Source organism: Lathyrus oleraceus, chromosome 3 (genome assembly GCF_024323335.1).
Source record: "Lathyrus oleraceus cultivar Zhongwan6 chromosome 3, CAAS_Psat_ZW6_1.0, whole genome shotgun sequence".
In the NCBI taxonomy this organism is placed as follows: Eukaryota; Viridiplantae; Streptophyta; class Magnoliopsida; order Fabales; family Fabaceae; genus Lathyrus; species Lathyrus oleraceus.
This window is the reverse complement of record NC_066581.1, coordinates 453796137-453821373: the sequence shown is the minus strand read 5'-3', so window position 1 is coordinate 453821373 and position 25237 is coordinate 453796137. Positions and strand designations below refer to the sequence as shown.

At 37.8% G+C, this 25237-nt stretch overlaps 2 protein-coding genes across 9 annotated transcripts; one reads left to right on the top strand and one right to left on the bottom strand.

Moving 5' to 3' along the window:
- Positions 1–1095: 1095 nt before the first annotated feature.
- Positions 1096–13178, top strand: LOC127128135 (glutamate receptor 2.9). Its single transcript, XM_051057382.1, has 5 exons — positions 1096–1461; positions 10235–11493; positions 11565–11862; positions 11962–12359; positions 12684–13178. Exons 1-5 carry the CDS (start codon positions 1149–1151, stop codon positions 13176–13178), a joined length of 2763 nt encoding a protein of 920 aa, XP_050913339.1. The 5' UTR covers positions 1096–1148.
- LOC127128134 (kelch repeat-containing protein At3g27220) lies at positions 9218–16551 on the bottom strand. Of its 8 annotated transcripts, none has more exons than XR_007805699.1 (8): positions 15964–16551; positions 15637–15866; positions 15276–15446; positions 14616–14721; positions 14112–14318; positions 13485–13667; positions 10678–13075; positions 9218–9772 (listed from the first exon to the last, which is right to left on the bottom strand). XR_007805699.1 is itself a non-coding variant. In XM_051057381.1 (7 exons), exons 1-6 carry the CDS (start codon positions 16330–16332, stop codon positions 13500–13502), a joined length of 1251 nt encoding a protein of 416 aa, XP_050913338.1. In that variant the 5' UTR covers positions 16333–16551; the 3' UTR covers positions 9218–9772; positions 13485–13499. The 8 variants fall into 8 exon arrangements, 4 of the variants coding, with proteins under 4 accessions (XP_050913338.1, XP_050913335.1, XP_050913337.1 ...); XR_007805700.1 differs by having other exon boundaries at positions 9218–9765; XR_007805702.1 differs by having other exon boundaries at positions 12870–13075.
- Between the last annotated feature and the right edge of the window lie 8686 nt (positions 16552–25237).

Genomic DNA, 25237 nt, shown 5'->3' with positions numbered 1-25237 from the left:
CAAAGATCATCCCAATCCACATAGACTCAATTCTCTTCGGGAGTTCACCAGAGTCATACAAGTACGCCTACATCACTGCACGGAAGCACACATCTCCTTTTATTAGAGTCGTTGATCTTCGGCTACCCGCACTTCACTTTGGACAACCAGAAGACCATTATAATTTATAACCACCCTCCTATATGAATGTTACATTGAGTCACACTTAAGTACGATTTGTTACACACTCGCAAAAATCCAATCTAATCTCTTATTGACTTTAATGTTAAAGAATGTTAACCCTTTTTACAAATACTTTCTCTTAACACCGGAGGGGAACCGTCACAACCATACCAAAAGCATCTTCACGGTACATGCCACTTGTTCTCGCTTCCGTAGAGAATAATCTATATACCTAGTTAAATTTCCTTGTTATTAAAGTCTAATGGTTTGACGTTAACAATATTTACGTGGAATTCTAAACTTAAGCTGAGTTTCAATATTTTTCCATATGAGATGCGTGTATTAAAAGAAATTTCTAAATGAGATGACATTTTTTATTATACAGGTCATTATGTTAAGAATGAGTTAAAACTTAAGAAATTGTATTGTAAGAAAGAAAGAAAAAATCAAAGAAGGGAGTAGCATGGAAAGTTCCATTATAAGACTGACTCAAACCAAAATCGTTTTTTAAGCTGCAGTGATTACTTTGATCTGAATATAGAACAGCATTACTCATGCATAGTCTTCCGTTGACTTTTCTCTATTCAAACATTCTAGCATATTTATCATAAAAATAATTTACTTAGAGTAACTGGTTCAACTTACTGATGTACTAGTACATAATAAGATACTCGAGGTATATTACCTGTATATGTAAGTTCTCATGATTTTGCCATTAATTTAAAGACACCTTGATAAATTAAAGAGAGTGGGTGTTTGTAATTATTCTTAGTCTCTATTCCCAATCAATAATAAGTCAATAATATTTGTTACAAAAATATTAAGGAAACTTTTGGAAGGAAAAAATAGTATTATTATTTCTCCTAACGAATAGGCTACAAATTTAATATTCAAGTATTATTGGAGAAGGAAATGAAAGGAATCATAGGAAAGTTAAAAAGATGAGGTTTACTAATACTCATGCACAAAGTCAATGACTCAAACTTATGTCACTCTCTTTGTCTATGGATATTTCTGGAATGGGGAGGAATTCTTCATTGCAACTCATTATCTGCTTCAGTATTGTTTCGTACTTGTTGGCATGGTCAAGAGTGCAAACAAGCCACTGCTTAGTGCCAAAAAGTTGTACTAATATGAGCATAGGTGCTGTGCTTGATTTGGCTTCATTAATGGGAAAACAACAGAAGATAGCAATGGAAATCGCAGTGGAAGAGTTCAACATTAACCAAGTCAGTTCTTCCAAAATGGATCTGCAGATAAAAGACTCCCATGGCAATTCAGCTCAAGTAATTGCAAGTGGTAACATTCCTTCCAACTTTTTGTCATGTTGCAGCATATAGAATCACATTACTTGTCTGTCTCTCATGTCGAATGTGTTTTTTTTCCTCAACTTCTTCATCCATATATAGTTGTTACCAAATTAAGTTGCACAAATTTATTTTTGATATATGCACATGATATTTCATAACTTACATGTTTATCATCCTTGATATAGTTTTTAGTTGGGACAAATGAAAAGGGAGGGAATCAGACTATCTCCTCACTCTTAATATGTTATGGTTTGCTAGTCTTTGTATAATTATATTTGGTTAATATTAATTGTTGACTGAAATGTCCTACCTTAATCACTTCACCCTTACACGCTTTGTATTTGAAAGACTTTGGACTAGAATGTCTTCAATAGAGGCCTAAAAGGCTCGGTCGACCAAGTCTCCAACCTTCAAGGAACGGGACGAGTACTTGGGTAGTGGAAGGCGAGGTCACACGGCAAGCATGTGATCCAATTCGACTCATTCCCACTCGTGGAGGACGTGGTAGGACTTATCCTAAACGAGTGGAATAAGACTCCGTCAAGGAATAACTTATTTTTCATTGGATTGACCCCACTTCTAATATAATAGGACGACTCTCCTGTCATTCTTATAATCAGACATACCCGAGAGACGTGTAGCCAGTTTTGTATGTGTGAGAATTGATCTCTTCGCTGACTCCTCCATCAAAGTTCTCATCTATAAATACTCAGCTAAGCCAGCTAGGCACTCGAGTAAACCATTCATTTTAACATATAAGAACAAAATAAGTATTCTTGTGTATCTTATTGCATGCAGGGTAGTATCTATTGTATTCACTGCAAGTACAATTGGGGTCTATCCTGGGATAAAAAAACTAACTCTAACCACACTCTTATCTGAAACATTTGTCGCTATGATCTTTGTTCCACAATGGTGAGACATGGCGCCGGCGCCGGCACCAGGAAAAACAACCAAGAAGCTAGAGCGGAGATGCAAGACCCTATGGAATGATTATGTCGCTATAACAAAACTTTGCAAGACAACATTTTGCATCTTCAACAACAACGTCAGCATGAGGTTTACCAGTCGAAGGGTATAGAGATCCTAGATTTCCAACCCCTCTCCGATGAAATTTGGGATGCGTCAGTACCACATAATTTCAAGCCGCCATCGCTTGTAACCTTTGACAGAAAAAACGACCTACTAGAGCATATTAGCGCCATCAATGCTCAGACGGTGATTATAAATGTCACTGACTCCCTAAAGTGTAAACTCTTTTCCGACACACTTAAGGAGAAAAAGTTGAGATGGTATATGAACCTACCCAGGTTCTCTGTGAGCAGATACCAATACCTCTCCAATAAGATGGTTCACTAATTCTCTACAAGAAAACATCATAGGGTCTCAACGACCGATTTGTTCAATGTTCGTCAAGGACATTATAAATCCCTGAGAGAATACCTATCCAGGTTCAAGGAGCTAGCCATCAAAATGGTACACCCCAATTAAAAAATATTTGTGGGAGCCTTTTAGAATTGACTTAAAAAGATTAGCACTTCAACGAGTCTCTCGCCAAGAAGTTCATTGTTTCCATTAAAGAGGTTATCGTGCAGAATAACTATTATATAGAGGTTGGGGAAAACAATGCCAAGAATGGATGTGAATGAATGCAGTGTTAGGGGATTTTAGTTCTCCCACGAATGTTAGAATCATTTCACATCACTCATCTATGACATGGTTGTGGATTTATGTGTTTGCACATACAACTGTCTACAATTATTATATGATCTTGTTGATTTTGATTATGACTACACCACATGTCAAACAACATTCCGTGAAGTCTTTATTTATCAAGATATTCTCCGTGAGATCAAATGTCAAGTCACCTCAACAATAACAACATCTAAGGTCAAATGAAATTTAGTGAAGTCTTCCATGTTCTTTATCCAATAACCTCTGATGATGGAACTGATCTATAAGTTATCTCAAGTCTCATAAATTTGAATATTCAAGTTCCAGTTGAAGTGTTAATTCAAAGATGAATTTAGAAAAGAGACTTGAAGCTCTAAAAAAGAGGAAGTGTGAAATTATGTTTTGCCATACGCTTAGCGTGTGTCTGAGTGGTCAGTTTAATATAAAAGAATAAGAGTAACTCTTAGGATACTAAGGCAACTCACACACATACACTCTCTAAAATGTTTCACAAACTCTCTTATTTGATAAAACACCAGAAAATGTTTTTATATGCACCATTAAATAATTATTGAGTTTTTTAATCAATCATGAGGCATTTTTTATTCGTGAGCTACACCTGGTAAAAAATTTGTTTGGTTTGTGAGATCATCCAAAGCCTCGTCAATTTGAATATTCTAGTTCCAATTGAAGTGCTAAGCCAAAGATGAGTTTAGCAAAGAGACTTGAAGCTCTAAAAAAGAGGAAGTGTGAAAGTCTGCTTGGTCATGCGCTTAGTGTGTGTCTGAGTGACCAATTTAATATAAAAGAATAAGAGTAAATCTTACGATACTAAGGAAACTCACATACATACACTCTCTAAAATGTTTTAAAATCTCTCTTATTGGATAAAACGCCAAAAATGTTTTTATATGCATCCTTAAATAATTATTATGTTTTTTAATAAATTATGAGACCTTTTGGTTTGTGAGCTCAACCTAGTAAAAACTTTGTTTGTTTCATGAGATTATCCCGTTAAAATATCTTGTTTGATTTGAGTATTAGCTAGTATAAATCTCTAGTTTGGTTGTAAGAAGGTTCATGGGCATAACCTATGAAAAAATCACATCTCTATTTGGTGAAACACTCAAGAGAAAACTCTTAGGGACAAGAATAGACAAAGTGGTTAGGCCAAACTTGTCTAAATATCTAATGCTTACTCTCTTTCCCTTATAACTTTATTTTCTTTGTACTTCGACTTCACTAGCATTGCAAAAGATTCTCACTGAATCCTTCTTAACATTCTCAGTCCAATCACATTCCTTAAGCTCATCTATGATCACGTCCCTGTTGATCACCACATGCTTATTCATTGGGTCGAACAAATTGTATCCTCCAGTCGAATGATATCCCATCAGGATCATCTGACTCGACTTGTCATCAAGTTTTCTTCTCAATTAATCTGGCACATGTTTATGTGCCATAGATCCAAGCACCTTCAGATGACTCAAGCTAGGCTTGACACCAGACCAACATTCTTCTGGCGTGATTCCTTCTAGCTTCTTTGTTGGACATCTGTTCAGGATATATGTTGTAGTCGACACAGCTTCTCCCCATAATTCTTTGGGTAGATGCTTGCCTTTCAACATACTTCTCACCATATTCATGATGGTTATATTCTTCCTTTCTGCAACTTCATTCTACTGTGGAGTGTAGGGTGACACCACCTCAGTAACAATCCCTTCTTTCACACATAATGCGTTGAAGTCTTTCGACACATATTCTCCACCACCATCAGTCCTCGGAATCTTGATCTTTCGATCGTTTTGTCTTTCGACCATAGATTTAAACTTGGGAAATACCTCGATCACTTCACTTTTCTTCTTGATCAGGTAAGTCCACGGTTTTCGACTGAAATCATATATGAATGTAATAAAGTATTTGTTACCTCCAACCGAATCCACCTGGATAGGACCACATACATCAATGTATATGACTTCAAGAATTGCCTTTGACCTGCTTCCTACATCCTTATTGAAGTTGTTCTTATGATACTTCTCCTGCACACATTCTTCACACACTTCGTTTGGAATGTCGATTTCTGGTAATCCTGAAACCATAATTCTTCTCTTCAAATCTCTGATGTCTTTGAAATTGAGATGGTTAAGTCTATAATGCCATATCCATTCATCTTTGTTGGCTGCTGTTGCAAGGCACTTAAGCTCCAACACATTAAGCTCAATCTTGGAGGTTCTATTCTGAGACATTGGAGCCTTCAAGATCAACTTTCCATTTGAGTCGAGAACTCTCATCATCCTGTCTTCGATCGAAACCTTGTAGTTCTTTTCGACTAATTTCCCTATGCTGAGCAAATTGCTCTTCATGCATGGTACGTAGAACACATTTGAAATTAGTGACCTCTTGCCATCTTTCCTCATAATTAGAAAATCACCAACACCTTCAGCTGCTAGAGTGTTGTCATTTGCAAATTTCACCATGTTCTTCATTGATGGATTTATGTTGACAAACCAATCTTTCCTTCTAGACATGTGTGATGAGCATCCTGAGTCCAAGTACCATTGGTTCTTGAGTCTCTCTTTATCTCTTATTGTAACCATTAACAACGTCTCTTCTTCTTCATGTTTCGCCAGTTTTGCATAAGTTTCTTGATTCTTCTGCTTTTCTGGACAATCACTAGAATAATGACCATACTTCTGACAATTGTAACAGTGAATGTGACTCTTGTCTGGATTTTGACCACCACCTCTTCCTCTACCTGCAGCACCACCTCTTTGGTTGCCTTGGTACCAGGGTTTTCTCTGATTCGACCAGTTTCCTTCTTATTGATTTTGACCAATCGAATTCTTGCAGCCTTCTCTACCTTTGTTGCCATTCCAGCTTCTTTTGCCTTTTCTTTCTTTTGTTGATTGCGCCTGCAAAGCCATATCACTCTCCGCTTTCCTACAGCTCTTTCAGCCATTCTTTGTTCATGAGATTCAAGTGTCCCTTGAAGCTCTTCCTTTGTCAGTTTTGACAAATATTTTGACTCTTCTATGGCTATTACCACATGGTCAAACTTTGGAGCCAACGGCCTCAAGATCTTTCCAATAACAGATCTTGATGTCAACACTTCTCCACATACCTTGATTTGATTCACCGGTTTCGTAACCTTGGTGAAGAAATCAATTATGCTTTCATTGTCTTCCATTTGAAGTAATTCATACGTCCTTTTGTGAGTTTGTAACCTCACCTCTTTCACCTTTTCCGCCCCTCCAAACGACTTCTCCAGAATTTCACATGCTTATTTCCCTGACTCTACATCACTAACCTTTTCAAAGTTATATGCATCAACACATTGATGGATTATAAAGAGAGCTTTATAATATTTCTTCTTCAATTCTTTATGTGCGACATTTTTTTGATCTGTCGCATTTTCTACAAGCGTTGTTACTCCTTCCTTCACAAGATCCCAAAGATCTTGATAACATAACACAATTTTTATCTGCTTGCACCAATTCTCATAATTGTTGTACTTGAGAATCAGAAGATTTGCTGGAAAATGCCCGTTTGGATTATTCATCTCCATCGTGATTTTCTTCCCACGAATCGTTTAAACCGGAGCTCTTGATAGAAAATATTGGAAATCCACCACAACCTATGGAGAATTTATATCAATCTTGATGAAGAAGATTGTTATCACCCACACAATAACAATGAAAAATAGAAGAACAATGGAGAAAGAAAAGAAAGAACGATGAAGGAGAAGAAGAATATTCTGCAGAGTTTCTCTCTGCCTACAACCTGTAGAAAACTTATTATTCACTTTGCAACTGGAAAATTTTGTGAATACAATGTTATGAATGCAACATTACAAGAATAAGGGTTACTCCCTCTATTTATAGATTTAGGTTAGCATACCCTAAAGGAATATATTTGTAAATGGAAAGATGGAAAATACAAATTATATTGTGGTTGATAAGGGAATGTATTGAACTTTATTCAACAAATTTATATACGCATCAACCAAAGAAGATTTATTTAGATTCTAAATCGCAATATTTGAAAGAATCTCCAACTATAGCATTTTTGTTTAAACGGAATGGAAGTATGGATTTTGAAGTATATATTGATGCTGACAATGTAGGTCATACTATAAAAAAGAGATTAACTACATGATATTTCACTTTTCTAGGTGAAAGTCTTGTGACATGAAAGAGTAAAAAATAAAGTGTGATATAAAGATCTAATTTAAAGTTGAGTTTAAGGAAATGGTACAAGGGATTGATGGATTACTATGGTTGAAGATCATCTTGGAAGACTTAAGGATAAAATAGGATGAATCAAAGAGAATTTATTGTGATAACAAAACTTCAATTATCATCCCCACAATCCAATGCAACATGATAGAATGAAGTTTATTGAAGTTGATATACACTTCATAAAAAAACTAGATATATAATGGCCTAATTTGTAGCTTATATGTCTTCTTTCAAAACAACCTTGCATATCTTCTAATTAAAAGGTTGAACAACAATAACTTTAAAAGGGTTGTTTTTGAAGGTGCGAAAAACACAAGAAAGTGGGTTGAATTGTGTTGGCTTTTCTCAAGCTTTTCTTCTTCTGCTTCTGACTGAATTTAATCAGAGTCTAAATCTTCAATTCAGAGTCTGAATCAGAGCCTTTCGGAGTATGAACTCTTGGACATCTTTATCATATTCTACAGTAGAATCTGACTCAGAGGTAAACAATAGATATCAGCGGAATATTGCTCAAAAGCAAGTAAAGTAAAAGCACAAGAGACACAATCAGTTATCCTGGTTCCTCTCACAACTTGAGAGTAGTTCAATCCCCTTGTACTTCCAAGGGATTTCTACTATACCAAACTGATTACAAATGCTCAAGCACACAAACAAGATACTTCTTTTGCTTATATACACAACTATAAGACTTCCTTGCTCAAACACACAAGTCTGAGACTTCCTTGCTCAAGCACACAATCTCAAGAATTTCTTCCTCTAGCACACAAGTCAAATACTTCATTTGCTAAAACACACAGGTAAGAGACTTCAAATGCTCAAGCTCTAAAGCAAGAGACTTCTGACTCTATAATAAATTGTTAAGAGATTTGAGTAACAATTACACTTGATATGCAATAAGAGGTGTAGACATAATACAACTCATAAATACTCTAAGACTTAAGAACTTCTCAAATATATAAGTGTTAAGATGTTCTAAGTCTAACAAATTTGATAGAGTAGCTTCTCTTTGATTGTCAATGTTTAGAGTCTTGTTGTAGCGTATTCAATAAAGCTTAATAGTCTTCTTCTTCAGGTCTGCAACTCCTTTTATAGATAGGATAAAAAGATACGTTGAATACTCTCACAAAAAATGTTGGATAGATTTGTACTTGATTAGACACATAAACAAAGCACATTTCTGCAAGAGAAATTATCTGTTGAAGCTCAGACACCCAAGAGAGAGATTTTTCCTTAATTTTTCACGTGATCAAAAGTTATAAGTCTGTCAGAGTTGCCTCGATTGAAGAGTTTTTTCTTTGGAAGTTGAATTTCTTCAGACTTGACTCTTTAGAGGTTGATCACATCAAATTCCACTTCTTGGCTTTTGAAACTTCAGAGTCTGGGTCACCATAGGCTGACTTTCTACAGAGTTGACTTCTTCAGAGTCTGGATCTCCGTCAGAGGAAGAGTCTTTAAAAGTGATCTTCAGAGTCATAGTTTGATCTTTAGATGCATATTCCTCAAGCATGTCTTCATTTGTTCTTAATTATTATATTCTTACAAACTTGAACAAATTTTATAAAGCTCAATTCTTCTTTAAAACTTTGTTATCATCAAAAGCCAAGGGATATGATATTAATCAATCTCCCCCTTTTTTATGATGACAAACATAGATATTTAAGAATAATGGTTGTCAGTTAAATTAGCATTTTGACTTTAGGGTCTTACTCTTATATAAACTCCCCCTGAGTCTAATAGTCCAAAGGGTATGGTTTGTAATCTCCCCCTAAGTCATATTCAGGTTAATTAAATTCCTTTAATAGCATAATAATATTAATCTTCATACATTAAGCATAGTAAAAATAATCGTCAAATTCATATGCTTAAATACTCTTCTCTCCCTCTTTTGTCATTAACAAAAAAATAAGAAAAGATAAGATATTGGAGAAAAATAATATATGAAAAACAATCAGATCTAAGTAAGAATAATCAATAGTCAGGCTTTTGCTTTCCCCTTGCCATCAATTTAAAAAATCATGCAAATAAGAGAAAATGTGATGACAATAAATGACTTGAGTGGTTGGAAGAAGCTTGCAACTCACGAGATATTCCAACCTTCTTCTTGGCCAATGAGACATAATAGTCAATCCTTGGAAAGGGAGTCTGAAGACTAAGCATGCATATGTCTCTTGATTCCATTAGTGCACATCATAATCCACTTCTTAGCTTCTGAAACTTCAAAGTCTGGGTCACCAAAGGCTGACTTTCTTTAGAGTTGACTTCTTCATGGTCTGGATCTTCATCAAAGGCAGGGTCTTCAGAAGTGGACTTCAGAGCCAGAGTCTGATCTTCAGATGCATATTCCTCAAACATCTCTTCATTTGTTCTTAATGATTATATTCCTGCAAACTTGAATAGATGTTAGAATGTCCAATTATTTTTTAAATACTTTGTTATTATCAAAACCCAAAAGATGCGGTGTTAATCAATTTTGTTCCAACAATTTTTAAACTATAAATGATAGATATTTATTCTCTTTAAGTATGGTAAATTATATATTTTTATTAGTAGTAGTAATTTATATTCAACCCATTAATTTGCGGACTCGTTTAAGTTAAAATAACCTACATAAAAGATTAATACTTACATCTTGAAATATAATTTCCAGTTTTCACTAAATCACAATGGTGTAAAAAATAAATGGAATGTTTTTTGGTATTAAAATCTCCCCTTCATTTTTTGATCTAACAAAAATAATTATTATGCTCCCTACCTCCCCTCATATCAACCAAACATATCATAAAATACAAATATTATCTATTTTTAAGGTCCATGGGATACTAATTCTAACACCAATATGCTTTTATTTAGTTATGGATCTCTCACAGTGCAACCAAGTGCAAGCTATCATAGGAACTATTAGACACAACGAAGCAACACTTGCAAGTGAATTCAGTGACACCATAAACACCATTCCTATCATGTCTCTAACTTCATTTTCAGCCAGACCAGAACTATTATCTCCTAGATTGCCACATTTCATCCAACTAGGGGATGATATTAGCCTTCACATTCAATGCATATCAGCCATTGTAGGAGAATTCGGATGGAAAAAGGTGACAGTAATTTATGAACTTAATAACGACTTTTCGTCTGATCCGGGGATACTACTTAGCCTCTCTTATTCTCTTAAACTAGTTGGTTCTGATATTGATAACCATTTAGTTTTTCCTTCCTTATCCACTCTTCCAGACCCAAAAACTACAATTGAAAATGAGCTTAATAAGCTGAAAAGGATGAGTAATAGGGTCTACCTGATTGTTCATTCTTCTTTAGAGCTAGCTAGCATGCTTTGTGAGAAAGCAAAACAAATAGGTTTGATGGAAAAAGGTTCTGTGTGGATTATCCCAAATGAAGTTGCTGGCCTTCTTGATTCAGTTAATTCTTCTGTTATCTTCAACATGCAAGGTGTTGTTGGATTTAAAACACACTTCATTGAAAAGAGTGGGGCTTTTAGACAGTTTAAGTTCAAATTCCAAAGAAAGTTTGCTTTGGAATACCCTGAAGAAGATAACATAAACCCAAGTATCTTTGCACTCCAAACATATGATGCAACTAAGGCTATTGCTAAGGCTGCAAATAAATCATCACAGGGAAAATTTGAAAGACTGAGTGGAAAGACTTTCTCAAAGAATGGACAATTGTTGCAATCACCAACTTTCAACATAATTAATGTGATTGGGAAAAGTTATAGAGAAATGGCATTTTGGTCTCCAGCACTTGGGTTTTCCAAGAACATTGTTAGCCATAATAAGGTAATGGAGATAAGCACAAATAATGATGATTCAAATGGAGTTTTCAAAACAGTTTATTGGCCGGGAGAATCGCAATCAGTTCCCAAGGGTCACAATAATGAGGAAAGGACATTGAAAATAGCAATACCTTCAAACGGTGCTTTTACTCAGTTTGTGAATGTTGAATATGATCAGGGAAACAACGAACCTACAGTCACTGGTTTCTCAATCAGTATCTTTGAAGCAGCTGTCAAACGTTTACCTTATATTTTAAATTACACGTTTTTTCCCTTCAATGGGTCATATGATGAAATGGTTGATCATGTCTACAATAAGGTATGGTAACTGCTAACTAGTTTATCGTTGCTTCTGCTTAACACAAATCTAACATTTTGTTTCTGATGCAGACATTGGATGCTGCGGTTGGTGATACATCAATAGTGGCATATAGATATCATTTAGTGGAATTCTCACAACCTTATATTGAATCTGGCCTACACATGGTGGTTACTGAACAACCAGCAAAATCAAAAGAAACATGGATGTTTTTGGCTGCCTTTACAAAAGAGATGTGGTTGATGATGACAGCTATGCATGTTTTTGTTGGATTTGTTATTTGGTTGATTGAAAGGGAAGTAAATGAAGATCTAAGGGGATTTGGGTCCATGCTATGGTTTTTAGTCACTGTACTATTTTATGCACACAGTAAGTCCTGTAACAAGACAATCTTGTATGGTTGAGTTAGGCTTAACTCATAGCTTTGAAAAGCATAATCCTAATTCATTGTACATTTTCAATATGCAGGAGAACCAATAAGAAGACCCTTAGCTCAAGTTGTACTGACACCCTGGTTATTTGCTATTTTCATTGTGACAAATAGTTTCACAGCAAGTTTGACATCTATAACTATTTCACAAGTAAAGCCATCTGTGTTAGATATACAGACCCTTAAAGAAAGAAATTCCCCAATTGGTTGTGATGGAAATTCCTTTATTGTCAAGTATTTGACTGTAGTACTAAAATTCAAGCCTGAGAACATAAGGAAAATAAATTCCATGAGTGACTACCCTGCTGCCTTTGATAACAAGGAAATAGAAGCTGCCTTCTTCGTCGCGCCTCATGCTAAAGTCTTCCTAGCAAAGTACTCGTGTAAGGGCTTTATCAAAGCAGGGAACACTTACAGGCTTGGTGGCTTTGGTTTTGTGGGTTTCTCTCCTCTCACTGTCACTGAATTTTTGACATGTTTGGTAGAAGTGAAATTGGGGTAATTAGATTAAAATTTTAGACCCAACAGATGTTTCCGTAAACTAAATCTAACATTTAAACACTCACTAAGTTACATGACATTACACTTTTAAAAAATGGTTGATGACCATAACTGCGATCACATTCGCTGACCACATTTTTCTACAATATAAAGAACTGGTACTTTACCTGCAATTTAAAACCTTAGCTACGCATGCTTTTCTTAATTTTTCAAAAACTGATCCAACTTTTGTGCTACATTGCATGGTTTCAAACCATAGGTATTTCCAAAAGGTTCAAGTCTAGCTTCCGACATATCAGAGGCATTGCTTAGTATGATAGAGAGTGGAGAAACGGAACAGCTAGAAAAAGAAATGTTGGATGGGATAGAAAATGGACGCAAAGCTAACTGTTCTGATTTAAAGAGCAAGGGAAAAAATAATACATCGATAGGCCTTCTGCCTTACCTTGGTCTGTTTTCGATCTGTTCTACTATTGCTATTCTTGGGTTGTCATGTTACATGATTTGTTGGTTAGTGAAGAATGTAGAAACTTTGACAAGCCACACAGTTTTAACATTAACACAAGTATGGAGAATATGGAGATGGACAACCAATATTTTTGGTCGGTGCTGTTCAAAACTGCAATCCAGGATCATGAGAAGAGTAAGCAGCTGCACAGAAACAAGAAATGCAGAAGAAAATGTCACTAATAGCCAGCAAATCCCAGTGGTGGTTGAGCTTGTTGATACTGTACTGGCTGCTCATGCTTCATGAACTATACATTATGTTCATACTGCTATAAAAATTAGTCTATTACTGCCAAAATTTGAAGATTTTGGATACTCACTTTGCTTAGATACTATAACAGGTGCGATTGATGTTATGTAATGACTGGTCATAGTAACATTCTTTCAAAAATCCAATATCTATTAATCATACCTACACTATGTACACAAAGTTGCCCAACTAGGGTAATGAAGCAATTTTCTTCAACAATAAAAAAAATGTAATGAAGCAGTAGAAAAGGAAAACAAATAATTTATATCATGCCAAAAATTGGAAGCAAATTGATATGAGCACCTTGATGATTACAAACTATGACAAACATAATTTCGTTCTCCACGTTTCTCCAACAACCTTTCTGGGTTGTGGATTATCCGGTCCTCTGTCCCTCTGTCCTGATGTAAAGTATAGCCATCCATCCCAAAATCCAGCTAATGTTGTTTTAACTCGGTATGGAAGTTTTCCGATCACTGACCATTTCTGCAATCAATAGTAAAACCATTTCAGCTTACTTGAAATGCCCAACTATGATCATTTTTAACAGCGAACAAAATGACCCACATGTACTATTTATCAGCTCAGTATGAACAAAAGAATGTCATAATAAACTACAAGACCAAACACATCTGTTATAGAATGGCATGATTATCAAAAAAACAATTTTAAGAAGTTAATTGTGGCTTCTGCTATAAGTCTTTTAAGTCCCTACAAAAACCATTTGTTTTAGTCTCTATAAGCTTTTTAGTCTCACTTGTTTCACATTTCTAAATTTGGTATTTGCCAATTGTTCTAACCGAAAAAAACAGAAACCCGTGTTAACATTTCATGTATGGAAAATTATAATAGTTAGTAATACACAGAGTAAGAGATATTAAAGGATAAAAAGAAATACATAACCAAAATATGTAAAGAGCAAAACAGTACCATAGAGTCTAAGTTAAATTGGAAGACCTCTCCAACCAGCATCATTCTTTTTGTAACTGGGTGCTTTTCTGTTGTACCTCCAGTAATAATAATTGAATTGTTGACAATTACCCATGCACACTCTATATGGGAGTTTGGCTTTGGCATAGGTGGCAAAACTTTCCATTTCATTTCATCATCCAGCATATAAACATCTCCATAGACCACCTGAAATTTTATAAAGCTTAAGGCCTCAAAACAAAAGCATCGCGAGAAAATTTAATATTAAGAATTCAATGTATGCCAGTCTCTCATGTATATTACAGCACTCACACACCCTGTGCCCCAATGGTATCATATCTATTAGGTGTGACAAAAGAGGTGTAATTATGAAGAAGATTATATACAAGTTACAACAGACAATCAAGTTCAATTTCATTTTCCATATCTTTGAATTCAACTATCTAAATTACAATATGCAACAGGGAACTCATTTATGCAACTAATAACCAAAGAAGGTAATACCTCATGTCTGCGTGAACACTTGAATATTGGTGAGCCTGGTTTAGGCATGAAATCACCCTCTTGTCCACCGATAACATAAAGGTGATCATTAACCACAATGCAAGCCCTACAACACCAAATAAGGTGAAGGTTAGACGAAAGTCCAACAATTTCCTTTCATAGACAATGAATATTGCATTACTTTTCAAGTAATCCTTTAAAAGCTTCTTAGGTTTGTACTTTGTAGTGACCCAGGTTTGGTTTTCTTAAAACATGGATTTCTATTTAAATATTTAAAAGTGTTATTTTATTAAAATCATCAGCAGAAGATGCCGTGGTATATGGGTATCACCAAAATATCAAATCAAAATCTCAACCAATATTCCCATTATATAGAATCAATCATAGTTATCGGTGTGAGTCGTATCTTGATTTCATACAAAACTATATCTAATCGATACAAGTCACTAGTGTATATCTATTTCAAACATTAATTTCATCTAGAGTTCCGATAGATGATGATAAATCCTGAGTCATGTTAATTAGATTCTATTCACTATTTGGATTTGAAGTCAAACTTATAGTGTCTTGTATTGTTTGAATGTAATGAGAACAAACATTAAGGTTAACCATTGCGCAGGCATAAAGATCTAACTAGAAGAATATAGGTAGTGTACTGACCTATGTGGTCCACCACGCGGAATAGGAATTTCAGTCCGCCATTGTTTCTCCAAAGCCTTCCCATCCTTTACAGCCAGACTCCAATGATCTAAGGCAGGTGTATGACGATTCTCCTTGCCACCACCCATGACATGGAGTCTTCCCCTCCACAATTGAGTTGCAGGAGCATACCTGAAAATCCCAATGGTAAAAACAGTATAAATTATATAAATTATTGAAAGAGTGTTTTTCTGTATAATGTTGTGTGTCTAATGAGATCACACTATAGTATATTTATATTCTTGTATGAGATCACATTATGGTATATTTATATTGGTATGAGTTGTATACAATAAGGTAATACAATAATTACAATTGATACCTGGGGAAAGGCAATGGAGGCAAATGATCCCATTTCTTTGTTTTGGTATCTAAGACAAAGACAGTGGAAATAGGTCCTCTACACTGTGGACCATACTGTCCAGAGACTATATATATGTACCTCCTATCAGTTGCAACTCCCAAGTGTGAATGAGCCATTTCTTTTGGTGTATCAAACTTATCTACCCACTCATTGCTCCTGAAATCAAACACATCAACATGAGAGTGCACCTGCAAATGTAAGAAACCAATAAACAAATCATCACACACACGGTGAATCATCATTGTTACTAATGAGATATAAAAGTGATAAGAAAATAATACTAACATGATCAAGATTGGCGTATCCTGAAAAGACATAAAATAGATTTTGGATCTGAATAGCGTAACCATCTAAACGAGGGACAGGAGCCGAATCCATTTGCTCCCAATTCCATTGAGGAGCGGGTAAATCCGCAAATGTAGCAGAAAGAAATCTCTGGGGAGTTTTGTTCTTGACAACGTGTTGTTTATGAGGTGGCGGTGTTATGGTGGTGTTGTAAGGGATATCGAGCCAATTGGAAGTGACAGATAGGTGAGCGGAAGAGTGGAAGATGTGGTTACCTATGAAAGCAATGGCAATGAATGTCGATAGAGAGAGGAAGATGATGGTGATGATTTTGGTGGAGAATGTGTGTTTTGGGTGAAACCTGGCCATTGGTTAGAGATTGTATGAGTGGTGTGAAATGTGTTAGCCATTTTTATTTATTATTGTTGTTTGGGGAAACTGTGGGAGATGGAGGATGAAAATTGAGAAGGAGAAAGGAAGGAAGTATTGACTTTTCTAGAGGAAATGACACAAAACAATGGTTGCGCGCGCCAATGGTTTTCGTTATTCATTGTTTTTCTTAATCCACGCGCACAGCCTTGCACTTATTCTTCCTAGGATTTAAATTTATTTCTGATTTGCGTCTCTTGATGAGGTCACTTTTTCCCTACATATAATTATATAAATTAAAATAATTAATATAATCCTATCAAAACTATTTATTTTTTATTCAGATGAAATTCAAATTTATTAGAATTTTTTTTTAAAATGATTATTTTTTTAATTAAAATTTTAAAATAATCATTTTTTTAAAATATTTATCAAAATAATTATTTTTCAAAAAAATATAACTTATGCGTCAGTTGCATTGGCACATCCAATGAAAATGTTATTCATTGACGCCACATGCAATAGTGTATGTATGTGAAGGCGACACATGCAATGACGCATGCGTATGCATGTATAGTGCATTCTATGTGTGCACCAATACATGCGGCTACTGCTCCACCACTCCATCTATAAATACAACATCATCTTTTCATAATTTTTCACACAACTTCTTATCCCTTACCCTCTCTTTTCATTTTTCTTCAATCTCCTTCAATTTTCTTTAAAATGTCTGCATATTCATACTTGTCAGCTTCACCTGGAGGTGAAGTGGTGACACCGCTCTCCGAATTCCTTGATCTCTATAATCCTTACTCGTTTAACAATGTTGTGTTCACCTCCTTCTAAGATAATCTTTTCTCATGTAGAAACTCTCTTAATATAGTGAAAAATCCCTAAGCAAAATGTGGAAATCTCCAAAACATCCCTGCAGCTAAATCCCGGTGAAAGGCCCAAAAACGGGAAAAATCTGCGATTGGACTGACACGGGTGGCCGTGTCAGCTCACTGTCCATCCTGACACGCCTAAGATGCCTCACTACGACCTCCTGCTGACCTGACACGGGCCGTGTCAGGCTTCTGTCTTTGGTTCCATCTGCCTTGTTTTGCCTGACATGGTCCATGTCAGGTGACACGGGTGGTCGTGTCAGGTGATACGGGTGATCGTGTCAGGCCTACTGTATTGAGTTTTTCCTTTCCTTGTTTTCCGGAACTTCTCACTGTCTTGTATCGAATCCCTCGGCTCTTCTACCTGTACCTGGAGGACAAAAACACAGACAACCCACACATAAAATCGCGAAAACATAAAATAAAAATGACAATTAATAAAAATGCTAAAATAACTTACTACAGTGAAAATTGACTTTAAAGGTACCATAATGCATGCACAATGTCTCAAAATCCTCAGTTTCTTGTCGACTAGGCAACGAAAACATAATTAAAATGGTGACCGATCACAACCCCAAACTTAGCTCATTGCTTGTCCTCAAGTAATGTCCTAGACGACTTAGTGTGTCACTTCCCAAATTTCACATTCTTACCCTGATACTGCTGAGATCTTTCGCCAATGCATTCACTTTCCCTTTTAAAGTTCTTGCTTTTTCTCATGAGTTTTCCGCCGCACTTCCACATGGAGGTACCGCTTCACCTGTCAGCTTATATCACACTCTCACCAAGTCTCTCGGGATTAACGTGTTTTCACTCACAATTCAGAATATGTCATACCAACTCATAAGTTTGAGTAGTTTCTCTTTTCATATCAACTACACACAACACACACTTTTTGAGGTCTTCCGGGTTGTAACGGGGCTTGGGTTATGGTGTGGTGAATACAAAAAAAAAAAAGGAAAGCAAGTAGTTTTGGATTCAGAGTCAATGTCAATATTTTTTCCACTATGTTTTTTCATTTTACTTCTTTTTTTTCTCTTATTTTTTTCAATCGCTCGACCTTTGATATTCTCTCTTTTTTTCAACTGAGTGATCTTCCTTCGGTGAGTGTTTCTTTTCGAACTATCGAGTACTTTTCGTTTTCCCTTTTTTCGATGATCTTTTTTTCTTATTCAATTTTTCGCACTCACCTTGGTTTTCGATACTTATGGGGTTTACCCCAAACTTAGAATTTTAACACAGCTTAATAATATCACATTGACTCCGAACAGGGTAAGGAAGTGTTTGGGTCACGGGTTACATTATATGTGGTTAAACAAACAATGGGTACAGGCTCAAATGGGATTAACAAAGGATAAAATTAATGGGATGGATAGAAAGGCTCAAGGGCTATATTCAAATAAAGTGCCTCAGTGTGTGTGTATATATATAGTGACAATCCCAGAGAACCTACGCAAATTAAGAGTGATAAAGACATACCTGAAATTCACTCATGATGATCAATGTGTTTGACTTTTTATGACTCATCCTGTTAGGTAAAGCGTGACAACATTCACAGTACTTCGAGCATGGTGTGGTTTCTTACTTACTTTGGAATGTACAAGGAACTGATGTTAGTTGAGCTCCAAATGTTGCGTCCGATCTTTTCTTCAATAGTATCAACTTCCTGGGAAGATCCTTCACAACAAGCAATGGTAAATGGAGTGATCATTTCATCCACTCCCGCTAGTGGTTATCACCTAATTAAACAATAGTACCAAGAACCTGAAATACATGCAGCACATAGTACCTTAAAAACGAAACAAACCAAATGCAAAACAATAACAATGGTAAAATAATTAAAACAAATAGAAAAATACTAGCAAAATAAAACATCCCCCCACACTTGAACTAAACATTGGCCCCAATGTTTTCGAACAAGGGAGAAGAAGGCAAACTCACAGCACACTATTGAGTAGGTGAGGGTGGAAAATGCAACATCAACTGTCGCATCATGAGGCTCATTTCATCCAATATTGCCCCTTATCGAACCTGCTCAATGCCCTGTCGTGTTTGCTCGGTTTGTAGGTCTCCGAGCTTGGTTTATACCCAGGCCTATTGGTCGGGATGCATGCTCTGCTGGGGAACATGCTCTGCTGAGGAGAGACTTTGTCAACCGCTTGGGGATGAGGATTCATGACTTGGCATCCGGTTCCTGTGACCTGCAACCAAAAATACACGTATGCCTCGGGGGAATTACTCGGTTTGAATTCACCGTTCGGGATTAAGCACATTCAAAGCAATTTTAAATGTTTTCCTGTGTAAATCATCTGCAAAAGCCACCATTATGTTCATATGCAATATGTTTTATCAAAAATTCGGACATTTTTGCAAACAAACTGATAAATGAAAAATAAAGAGGCTCTTTAACTGAATTATTCGACTCTTACTGGGGAGAAAATTTGTGCCAGGAATAGGCGAGGGTATCAGGAAGCTGATCCCTGAAAAGAGGTGATCGCTATAAAAAGAGAACTATCCTAATGGCAATGTGGAAACGGGGTCCCACCGAGTTTCGACTCTGCTATGGCTCGTATGTCCTCAAGACGCTCTGCTCATCTTGCTTTCTGAAGTGGATGATTAGTCGATCTTTAACCTTCGAGGATTGCCGGATTGAATGAAACGGTGATATAACACTGATGAACTCAGATCATAGTCATTCGCTTATTCCCTAACTTTTGCCTGGATCGCCCCCTTTTCGGGTTTTCAATCCACCGGGATACCCATTTTTTGCCTGAGCCGCCCTTTTGGGTTTTCGACTCACCGGGTGTACTCTTTTTTTATATCCCTAATTTTTGCCCGAACCTCTTTATTCTTTTTTTTTGTTCGTCGGGATGCCCCTTTTTTGCCTGGACTATTCTTTTTACTGTCCAGCGGGTCTATTTTATGCGAAGTATTTTTTAACTGCGTCTGAGTTGACAGGGGACGGGAATCCTTCGCCATCCATGGTTGTTAGCATCAAAGCTCCGTCATAGAAAATCCTTTTAACCACGTGCGGACCCTCCTAGTTCGGTGTCCATTTGCCCCTGTGATCTGTGTTGGGAGGAAGAAATCTTTTGAGTACCAATTCACCGACTCGATACTCCCGAGGGTGCACTTTCTGACCAAATTCTTTCTTCATTCGTCTCTGACCGAGATACGTCAATTTTGGGTACGTAGTTCCAGCATAGCACCATTTCCCTGTTGGTTTGATTGATGACCAAAGCTGAGTCCCCGTATACATCCAGGGATTTAATCTGTATTTTGACGGCTTCCTCAAGTCTTAGGATACAAGCTTCGAATTCGGCTTCATTGTTGGTGCAGGGAAAAGTTATTCTGGCACCAAATGGCATATGAACCCCCTTCCGGTGTGATCAATACTACACCAACTCCGCGACCATTGACGTGGACCGCCCCATCAAACATCATAACCCATTTGGATTCAGGGTCAGGCCCCTCCCCCGAGAGTGGTTCCTCTCAATCTTTCGATTTGAGAAACATGATGTCCTCATCAGGAAAGTCAAACCTCATAGGTTGGTAATCATCAATCGGTTGCTCTGCAAGATAGTCTGACAAGACACTTCCCTTGATGGCTTTTTGTGAAGTGTATTGGATGTCATACTCTGTCAGTATCATTTGTCACCTAGTAACCTTTCCGGTAAGTGATGGCTTTTCAAAAATATACTTGACTGGATCCATTTTTGATATCAATAGAGTCGTGTGAGTCAACATATACTGTCTTAGTCGGCGAGCAGCCCATGCCAAAGCGCAACAAGTTTTCTCGAGCAATGAGTATCTTTGTTCACAGTCGGTAAACTTTTGCTAAGGTAGTATATTGCATGCTCTTTTCGACCTGACTCGTCATGCTGACCAAGCACACAACCCATTGACCTTTCTAACACAGTCAAGTACATGATCAACGGTCTTTCCTCTCGGCCTGTAGACTGGCCCCGATCTTGATCTCTTTCTTGTCGTCCTCGACACCAATGTTGACGGTCTCAATCACCTCCTGATAAGGTGTAATAGCTCGGTCCTCCTGTTTCAACAATCTGGCTAACCCTTCAGGCAATTCACAAACTTCCTCAGCCCCTTCTTCGGCTTGATAGATAGGATTGTCGAAGTCATACTTGGCCATAGCAGTGTCGTTAGCAGTGAGATCCGAGTGGTCGGGTTCTGGATAACATTAGGCACCGGAGCAAAATTGATAGCCTGGGCATCTCTCAAATCTTGTACCTTTAACTGGAGAGCCTTGCAATTATCTGTAGTATGGCCAGGTGCGTTGGAGTGAAAAGCACATCTGGCGTTGATATCATAACCTCTAGGCAAATTATTGGGATCGATTGGTGGGGCCAGAGTTCTCAATGTAACCAGATTCATGTCAATCAGCTTGGGAAGTAATACTGAATAAGGCATTGGGATTGGCTCGATGACCCGGTCCGTCTGCCTTGGACGTTGTTGATAGTGTCTCTGCTGACCCGGATTACCTCCTTGTTGTTGATTGTTGTACCTGGGTTGTTGTTGCGGATGATATTGCGGTTGAGGAACAGGTGTTGGAATAGTGACTGCGGCCACTTGATCTTGATAATAATTAGGGCGTCCTCTACCCCTGCCTTTGCTGGCATACACAACGCTTGTCTCGCCTTCTTTTCTTCGCTGACCGTTACCAGCAAACGGTCTCTTGGGACCTGATGAGTTGGAAGCACTATTGTCTTGAATTCGGCCCATCTTCAACAGACTCTCGATTCTTTCTCCAGCAATTACTATCTCTGCAAAGCTGATTAACGGGCAAGCAACCAATCTCTCAATATAATTACCTTGAAGAGTGTTCATGAACATGTCCTCCATCTCCCTTTCAGACATAGGGGGTTGGACGGACGCAGCAATCTGTCTCCAACGCTGAGCATACTCTCTAAAGGTTTCCTTGGAAGTCTGAGACATACCTTGCAACAAGGTCCGATTTGGAGCCATGTCCAAGTTGTATTGATATTGCTTGACAAAAGCCTCTGCCAAGTCTTTCCAGCTCTTGATGGTAGTACGAGACAAATGAGAATACCATTCACGAGAAGCTCCAGTTAGACTGTCTTCAAAATAGTACATCCACAGCTTTTCATCTTCCGTGTGAGCTCCCAACCTTCCCAAATAAGATTGGAGATGAGTGCGTGGGCAAGAAGCCCCGTTGTATTTCTCAAAAGTAGGGGGTTTGAACTTGTGAGGAATCCTTACTCCCTGAACCAGACCAAGATTTGTGACATCAAAGCCTAAGGAATTTTGAGACTCCAAAGATTTGAGCTTCTCAGCAAGCTCATTCATACGGCGAGTGGTCTCGAGGGCCTCGTCGTGCAAAGAAAATTGATCATACTGACAATCTTCAGTAACGGGGTGCCCGTTAATCCGAATTCCTTGATTCACATTGTATCTTCCACCAATACCATTCCCAACATTCCCCGTGTTGCCAACATTACCCGGGTTTCCATCAACATTTGCGTTACCCGCGTTACCAGTGTTCACAGGGTTATCAGCGTTCCTAGGGTTACCAGGGTTTCCCTCAACATTTGGTATCTCCACCTCCGGATCGTGTCTTGGTTGCTCAACCAATTCCCTCAGCTTCGCCTAGCCTTCTGCCATACCAGTCATCAATGTCTTGAACTGATCCATCCTTTCACGCATATCAGCCAGCTCTTTTTGTACTTGGTCCATCGCTAGTCGTGGACGATTTTCCTTTGTCGGGTATCTGTGAACTCGCTTGGGACCAATAACTGCCTGATACAGGGAACAAACATTAGACACTGCGGTGACACCTGTAAAACAGACAAGGGTTAATATGCATGGTATGCGATGCACTGCTTGTTCAGTTTTAAGGCACCTCCGTTTTGAAAGGGAATACCTTGCAAATGAATAAGCATGAGATGTTGGATGCAAATATGCAGATGATGTTATGCAATGCAAAGGCATGTCAATCAGAATTGATGGATCCGCTTGAACATCTGTCAGGTTGCACTGTCTGGAGAGAAATTAAGAGCACACCAAACAAAGGTCATGGGATGGATCATGTTATCCTTAATATCAACCACCCATTTTGGTGGATTATGGTTTGCACCTTATCAACACCCGAGTTCCATTGATATTAAGGATACCTGATCGGATTAACCATGAATCAAGGGTTTGTTGCAAGTCACGAGCATGGAGTTTAGGTTAAGAACCACCCAAAAGGAGTGTACTAAGGTTTAAACCTGCCAAACATGTTCTACAAAAGGTTCCCATAGTCATAATCCCATCTTTCGGATATTATCAGAGGAACGACTACTCGTATTCCAACAATATTCTCAAGAGAGACTCTTATGAGTGTAGTATCGCGTAACAATCGTATCAAATCTTACATTTGAACGACTTTCGCACTACGTCCTACGAATAGGCCAAGATGGGTTAGGTAAACTAAGGTCCTTGGCTTCTTAGGTCTATATTGGAACAAGTAATGTCTAACCACAACTTACTTATGTGACATTATTGATCTCAACATGACCTCCACCAAGTGAATGGGCTTGCAAGTCAACTCGCTAAGGAATACTCCACACAAGTTGATAGGACTATGCCATTCTCCTATCTTAAGTGCACTCGAGTTCGGGTATAGAACTCATCTCACAAAGATCACCAAGCAGCCATAGCCAGCCAACAGATACAACAATGATATGTACACAATGCAATAAGGTAAAGCAGGTAAATAAATAATTGTACAAAAGCATGAGCACCCAATAAACAAACTACAAAAGCTAGGAGGGACTCGCTTAGGGCAGATGGACCAGCAAGAGGTCAACTTCTTTCAGTCCCCAGCAGAGTCGCCAGCTGTCGCAACCTGAAAAATGGAATGCGAAAAAAAACACAATCGGCAAAAGAAAAAGACAGGAGAGTCGCCACCGTGCGTTATTCATCCCAAAGGAGGGAAAGGAAATGCTCGAAGTAAACCTGAAAAAGGAAAGGACAAGACGGGGTCTCGCAACCAAATCTTGGGTTCGGGAGTCGGTTATGCGAAGGGAAGGTATTAGCACCCCTACGCATCCGTAGTACTCTACGGGATCCACTTTTGTAGTTCTTGTCTAAAGGGTGTGAGTTTATCTTGTGTTGTTTACAAAAAAAAAAGGGTTAAATGAAAATGACTCGCGCGGATGTCGCATCCACTGCATACGTATCTCATCTGAATATGAGAATCAGAGTCTTCGTAGCTCGGCTGACCTATGGGTTGGGATGTGTGCTCGCTAAGACATCGCGTCTTATGCCTACGTATCTCATCTGGCCTGAGAATCAGAGCAAGCCGTAGTTCGGCTAACTACGGGGTTATGGATTGGGTTTTGGACGAACGACGTTACTACGCAATCTACCGGATGCTCGACCTTTGGAGACTTACTCGCCTGTAGTAGAAGGAGTTAACGTGTTGCTTTGGGTTTTAGGGTTTGGGATGCTCGAGGGCAAAAAGGCAGTCCTTGACGAAGGAACCGCGCTACCTGCAGGGATACGAACACAAAACACAAAACATGTATCTTGAGGTAAACACAAAACATTGCCTCCTATCGAGGTCTTCCAGCTAGGAAAGCAGTAAAATGCGGGAAAAATGTAAAAGTACCACGCGGATAAAGATCCGAAGTAACATCAATTAGAGGAATGGGAAACCCTGAGATCCTTCCAAGCTAACATCATCAAAGAAAGTGGGTCAGTACAGGTAATCGGAATGAACCTCCAGGGGTTATCCCACAAATAAAGTGGGAAACCATGCAAGTTATCCCTGCAAAAGTCATGTGAGCCCTCACAAAAATTCAACAAAAGGGTTAGTGAAACACCATAAGCATTTTTTCATGATCAACAGTATGGTTTCAGAAAAACTCAAACCCTGTGGCATACACTCAAAAATTAAACGGTTAAACATTCAAGGCATTGTTTATACATTCATATACATATTAAACCCATGGGCAAAGGTAATGGGAATAATGACAAACCTGATTGGAGAGCTTGATTGA

What these genes read in the sequence shown, in the direction of transcription:
- LOC127128135 (XM_051057382.1), top strand. Translation starts at nt 1,149, where the DNA reads ATGTCACTCTCTTTGTCTATGGATATTTCTGGAATGGGGAGGAATTCT. An exon ending in AGCTCAAGTAATTGCAAGTG is followed by an intron (nt 1,462 to 10,234) that starts GTAACATTCCTT and finishes GCTTTTATTTAG; the next exon opens with TTATGGATCTCTCACAGTGC. An exon ending in TGTACTATTTTATGCACACA is followed by an intron (nt 11,863 to 11,961) that starts GTAAGTCCTGTA and finishes TTCAATATGCAG; the next exon opens with GAGAACCAATAAGAAGACCC.
- LOC127128134 (XM_051057381.1), bottom strand. Translation starts at nt 16,332, where the DNA reads ATGGCCAGGTTTCACCCAAAACACACATTCTCCACCAAAATCATCACC. An exon ending in CCGCGTGGTGGACCACATAG is followed by an intron (nt 14,722 to 15,275) that starts GTCAGTACACTA and finishes TTGGTGTTGTAG; the next exon opens with GGCTTGCATTGTGGTTAATG. An exon ending in AGTGTTCACGCAGACATGAG is followed by an intron (nt 14,319 to 14,615) that starts GTATTACCTTCT and finishes ATAAAATTTCAG; the next exon opens with GTGGTCTATGGAGATGTTTA.